This window comes from Staurois parvus, unplaced genomic scaffold (assembly GCF_062004578.1).
Source record: "Staurois parvus isolate SC_StPar_1 unplaced genomic scaffold, SC_StPar_1.0 ptg000177l, whole genome shotgun sequence".
Lineage (NCBI taxonomy): Eukaryota > Metazoa > Chordata > Amphibia > Anura > Ranidae > Staurois > Staurois parvus.
The window spans coordinates 6,522,299-6,528,539 of NW_028317973.1; the positions used below are offsets into that span (position 1 = coordinate 6,522,299).

Below are 6,241 nucleotides of genomic sequence, written 5' to 3' on the forward strand. Positions count from 1 at the left end.
TGAATTCGACCCCACTATTAGAAAAGCAAATGATTGCAAACAAACTTCTACTAGTGTATACCAAGCTACATAGTAAGAGGCGGAAGTTGGTGACTTTTATGGATATCTTCCAGTAGATGGTGTTGGGGCCGGTTCACACCACAATCTTTGTGTTCCGGATGCGTTTCTGCATGCATGTTTACATCTGTTTTTGATGGGTTCTAGTGCATTTTTTTCCTCCTTTTTTCTTTATCTCAGTCTGCATTTACATGCATTCCAGTGCTTTTTTTCATGTGTTTTGCTGCATTCCAGATGCGTTCAATACAGAAAAAATGCATCATGTTCTACGTTTTGTTGACTGCACCAGAATGCATGGTGTGAACTAGGGCCATTAGAATACATGGAAAACACTGTGCATTTTTTTTTTTGCAGATTAAAAATGCACCCGTAAAGCAGACCCAAACCCTTTTATCCTTTATAGCCAAGGAAGCTGCCGTCTTAGCCTCTGGCTCTGCCATTGCCATGGTGCTGCACATGTGATCAGCTTATGACAGCAGCCATTTGATGGCTTTATAATTAGCTTTCATAAAAGCTCTGTAATTTGGCTGTGTGTTTCATCGTACAGCTTGCCTACCTATGTATAACTGTATGCTCCAATGTACTATTCCTTGATTTCATTGCAGGCCTTTGGATTTATGACCCGGGTAGCATTACAGGCTGAAAAATTAGATCACCATCCGGAATGGTTTAATGTCTATAACAAGGTAAAGCAGTCAGTACAAATGTATTCAAAAATACGTTTCACTTCAATGTGTGTTTTCTACCTTAACCACTTGCCGCCGCTGACATAACACAAGTACAGTGCTGCCACCACCCACATTCATCCACGGCAGCTTGGGGGGGGGGGGGGGGGTGCTGACTGCGCACTCCCAGTTCCCACAGCTCTTCGTGACCGCTTCTGATCAGGAACCAATGGATGTGCCCCGCATCGTGTGACCACCAATCACAGTGGTCACACGATGTAGAAGCCACATCCCCTCCTGGCAGCCCTTTAAATGGGCTTTAACCCCTGGGCTGCAGCACGGTTTTGAAATCATTTGACTGCTCTGATTGGTGATAAGGGGTTAAAGTGTAATACCACTATAGGATTCATAATCCTATGAATTATATACACTGCTCAAAAAAAATGTAAGGAACACTTTGAAAACACATCAGATCTCAATGGAGAAAATTATCATGCTGGATATCTATACGGATATGGATTGGGTAATGTGTTAGGAATGTAAGGATGAAAATTATCAACCTACAGAGGACTGAATTCAAAGATGGGGTGAAAATCAAAGTGAAAAAATGATGCAGCAGGCTAGTCCATTTTGCTGAATATTAATTGCAGCAACTCAAACTGGTACTCTGTAGTTTGTAAGACCCCCACATGCTTGTAAGCATGCCTGACAATGTTGGGGCATGCTCCTAATGAGATGACAGATGGTGTTTTGGGGTGTTTCCTCCCAGATCTGGACCAGGGCATCATTGAGCTCCTGAACAGTTTGAGGTACAACCTGGTGGCTTCGGCTGGACTGAAGCATAATATCCCAGAGGTGTTCTATTGGAGTTAGGTCAGGCGAGCGTGGGGGACATTCAGTGGTATCAATTTCTTCATTCTCCAGGAACTGCCTGCATTCTCTCACCACATGAGGCTGGGCATTGTCCTGCACCAGGAGGAACCCAGGACCCACTGCACCAGTGTAGGGTCTGACAATGGGTCCAAGGATTTCATCCCGATACCAAATGGCAGTCAGGGTGCCATTGTCTAGCCTGTAGAGGTCTGTGCGTCCCTCCATGGATATGCCTCCCCTAACCATTACTGACCCACCACCAAAATGGTCATGCTGAACAATGTTACAGGCAGCATAACACGGCTTGTACTCAGGGTGAACCTGCTCTCATCTGTGAAAAGCACAGGGCGCCAGTGGCGGACCTGCCAATTCTGGTGTTCAATGGCCATTGCCAATCAAGCTCTATGGTGTCGGGCAGTGAGCACAGGGCCCACTAGAGGACTTTGGGCCCTCATGCCACCCTCATGAAGTCTGTTTCTGATTGTGTGGTCTGAGTCATTCACACCAGTGGCCTGCTGGAGGTCATTTTGTAGTGTTCGGGGAGTGCTCATCCTGTTCCTCCTTGCACAAAGGAGCAGATACTGTTCCTGCTGATGGGTTAAAGACCTTCCACGGCCCTGTCCAGCTCTACTAGAGTAACTGCCTGTCTCCTAGAATCTCCTCCATGCTCTTCTTCGAGGAGTTGGACATCCTGTGCAGCCTCTGTAGAGCCCAGGTATCGCCTCATGCTACCAGTAGTGACACTGACCCTAGCCAAATGCAAAACTAGTGAAAAACAGTCATAAAAGATGAGTAGGGAAAAAAATGTCAATTTAATTTCATTAACACCAAAGCAGCTGAAACTGATTAACAACCCCCTCTGCTACTTAACTAACCAGATCAATATACCAGGAGTTGTATTGACTTGATGCTATACTCTGATTAAAAAATGTTCCTTTAATTTTTTTTGAGCAGTGTATAAAAACATAGTGCTGCCCTAGGATGTTAGAATGTCCAGTCTTAAAATATATGAAAGTCCTAACACTGAACAGCTCTTATTTCTTCCCATTTGGTCTGTTATATCAAAACATGTGCAATGGTATATTTATCAGTTTGCCAAATACAAAAAATTCCCATTAATCCTGCTAGAAATTCATTAGGCTCTTCCTGAGGATTCTGCTGCTTATGTTATGGAGAGTAGGAGAGGGTGTGTTCTGTAGTTCTAATACAATTCTTGTTCTAGGGTTGTGGTCTCCAAACTGCAACCCAGTGGCAAGATGTGGCCCTTTGCTTGCCTTTTATCTGGCCCTTGGGGCACTTATTCTTCCTATTGACACCAATGATGGGGCATTATTTCTTTCTACTTCCACCAACAATGAAACTCCAATTTCACTAACAGCAAGGGCACGATTACTCCCACTGACACAAACAATGGTGTGCCATCACTCTCACTGACACCAACGATAAGTCACTCTTCCTTCCACTAATACCAATGATAGGGAACTATTTCCTCATGCTACTGACCACAGGCATTATGTAATTTTTTTTTTACTCCCAATGACCACCATGCCTAAGACATTGTTTACTCCCACTGATGCTGGGGCATTTTATACTCCCACTGACCAGTCCAGCCACCCCCCCCCCAGTAAACTGACCCTTTGTTTAGAAAGTCTGGAGCCCTCTGTTCTAGAGTGACAACCATAGATACAGTACAGTAAGTGAGCATTGTCACCCTAGGACAAGAAATGTGTTACTGGCAGGAGCACCAGGCAAATATAAAGGGAAAAAAAAACATTTACACCTGCCCACCTCACCTATAGCAGATTGACGGCCGGGCGGGACATTCCTCCTTGTGACTGGGCATCAAATGATGCCCTGTCAAAAGGAGCTGCTCACACGGCCACGCAGCAGCGTGATCTGGCACCAGCTGTGTCCACGGGACACAGCTGATGACATATCACTAGAGCGGCTAGTTGCCAGTGTCATGTGACTGCTGTGACCAATCACAGCAGATCACATGTCAATTGTATACAAAGGATGGCTTCCTGTCATTGTGTTGCTAGCTGTGATTGGTCAAAGCAATCACATGGTATAGATAGGGCCAATCACAGCCCCTCTGTATCATGTGATGAGCTTTGCCCAATCACAACAAAAGACTGAATGAATCAGTTTCCTTCAGTAACAATGATTGTAAATGTCAATGAAATACCGGTACATTGGTATTAGCAATCATAATGTGTTTAAAAAACAAAAATCCTGATCACTTGCCCAGAGTAGTTCAATGATACTATGGTAACATTGTTTTGCTTTGGTCACAGTGTGTTGAAAGAAAAAATAGTAAAAAAAGAAAAAATAACATTAAAAAATTTGAAAAATTACCAAAAATAAAAATTATATATTTTTTTGCATACGGTCAGCAGTCAGTGTCTCTGATCACTGTCACACCAGTTATATAATAACGCGGTACTGAACTGGTGACAATATGTAAAAAAAAAAAAAAAAAAAAAAAGTAGGTTTTTGTTTTTTTTAATTTCTACATTTTCCAGAAAATTACAACCTCCCAAAAACTCACCATGCGTCTTACTAAATACCTTGAACTGTTTATTTTCCAAAAATGGCTAATTTGGGGTGTATTTTTACTATCTTGGCATATTCGGGCCTCAAGAAATAAGATGGGCCGTCAGTACATCAGGATTGATCGATTGTCTGTCCGAACAAGAGTCTAGTAAACATTCCGGGTTTGATAAAATTTGAAACCCGAAATTATAATATAATAATCAAAAAAATTAATATAATACATTTTATTCAATAATGTAATCAAACCAAAAACACTGAAATGTGAAATATAGCGCCAAGTTCGCACATCACTGAGCTTAGTCGCAAAATCATTTTCAGTGTCTGATGACGAATTTCCCTACGAATCATTATCACTCAATTCTGCAAGTAGTTCTGATTTACTATCGCTGTTCTCTAGCTGGTCTAAACCACTTTTGACCTAAAGGGACGCTTTTTGGACGCCATGGACTTCTCAGTTTCCAGGCAGAAAGAACAGTAAAAATGCAGGCAGGGCACAGGACAAAGCACTCGGGACAAAATGTATGTGAAATGGTTTGATACAGTAATGTAATACTATCAGATTTTAGTGTATTACGTGTATATCGAATTTTGCCATTTTTGAATCTCCCTCCGGTTCCGTCACCCATATGTCCCGACGCTCGCAGGGAACGGAACCCGAAAGACGGATGCTGGCATCGGCCGGAGGACATGGCCGGGGATGCAGTGGGAGGACAGCGCAGGACAAGGTAAGTAATCCAGGGATCCCAGAGCGATACTGAAGTGTAATCCCGAGTGTAGCTCGGGGTTACCGCTTCTGGTACTGAAACTTAACCCCGAGCTAAACTTGAGAATACCGCCAGGGGGGTTAAATAACCCCCTCCAACGAGCAGAGTGGGGGTGGAGCACTGCTCCTACAGCATCTAGCCATGGACCCTCATGCAGGCTGGACAGTAGCTCTGCGGAAAGGGATTCGTCCCCGAAACGCATCAACAACCTCACCACACTGACAGTCGGAACACCCTGCCCATTGTTGCGGCCATCTCCATTATGCAAATCTTTACATACATGCTATGTCTGTGAGCATGTTTTTGTCTTTTGAACTTTTGAATAAATCTCTGATAATGCACTAGGTGTTTGCACCACCCGTCTGCTCTTTTTCCATAGGATACGGTGTTGGATGTTTGCTTCAGTATTAATACATGCTAATGGATACTGAATTTTAGAAATCTAGAAAAGCCAGTGCTTCGTTAATCAAAATATTTAGCACAGCACAATTTTTTTTTCTCCTGAATTCTATAACCATTTATATCTAGGGGTGTGCTAGCTGCTTTTCTTTTTGCTTGAACCATAAGAATGACTTTTTTATGTTTTGGTACATAATAATATGTTTTTGTTTTGTAGGTTCACATCACCTTGAGCACTCATGAGTGTGGTGGTTTATCAGAAAGAGACATCAATCTGGCCAGCTTTATTGAACAGGTTGCTAACACCCTGTCCTAACAATAGGTGGCAGCATTGCCATGAAATCAGATGTCCAAATAATGAACCTAGTCTGTGTTTTATTGGTGATGTGAATGATAGGAATGGTCATTCATTTCCTGAGCCTTCAGCTGGAAGCCTTCTCCAAGCAATTCGTAAAAAAGAATCAAGTGGAGGAAGAAAAACTCATTTCGGCTGACACACTGCCTTAGGCCCCCCTGTCATTGCTCTAAACCCCTCTTGTACTCAAGTCCTCATTTGTAATAATTTCTTATAGTACTCAAATGTTATAATCCATCAACAGTGTTAGACATTTTATAGAATAAATTATGACCTCTTGTTTTTATTCAATGCAAAAGTTGATCTTATTCTAATTTTGGGCTGTGTGATGTTTTTTTCTTTACATGTGTTCAAAATGTATTATTTAGTGCAGGTATTTAAATAGAGCTGACCATTTACACAGCATTTGAAATGCTGTAATTCACATTAGTCCCTGCCTTCAAGGAGTTTACAATCCAAGGTCTTTATCTCACATGCCTACACATATTAGGGCCAATTAACCTACATGTCTTATGAGTATCAGATGAGGCCAATGCAAACTCCATGCAGTAGTGTTGCAGTTGAGATTTGAA

General features: G+C 42.4%; 1 protein-coding gene across 1 annotated transcript in view; it reads left to right on the plus strand.

Annotated features, from left to right (window-relative positions):
• PCBD1 (pterin-4 alpha-carbinolamine dehydratase 1) overlaps positions 1-5,967 on the plus strand; it is a 28,311-nt gene extending 22,344 nt beyond the window's left edge. Inside the window, exons 3-4 of the mRNA XM_089677105.1 lie at positions 663-743; positions 5,532-5,967. Of these exons, the coding sequence (XP_089533231.1) occupies positions 663-743; positions 5,532-5,630 (180 nt within the window). The 3' untranslated portion in view covers positions 5,631-5,967. The remainder of the gene's footprint in view (positions 1-662; positions 744-5,531) is intronic.
• Positions 5,968-6,241: the final 274 nt, after the last annotated feature.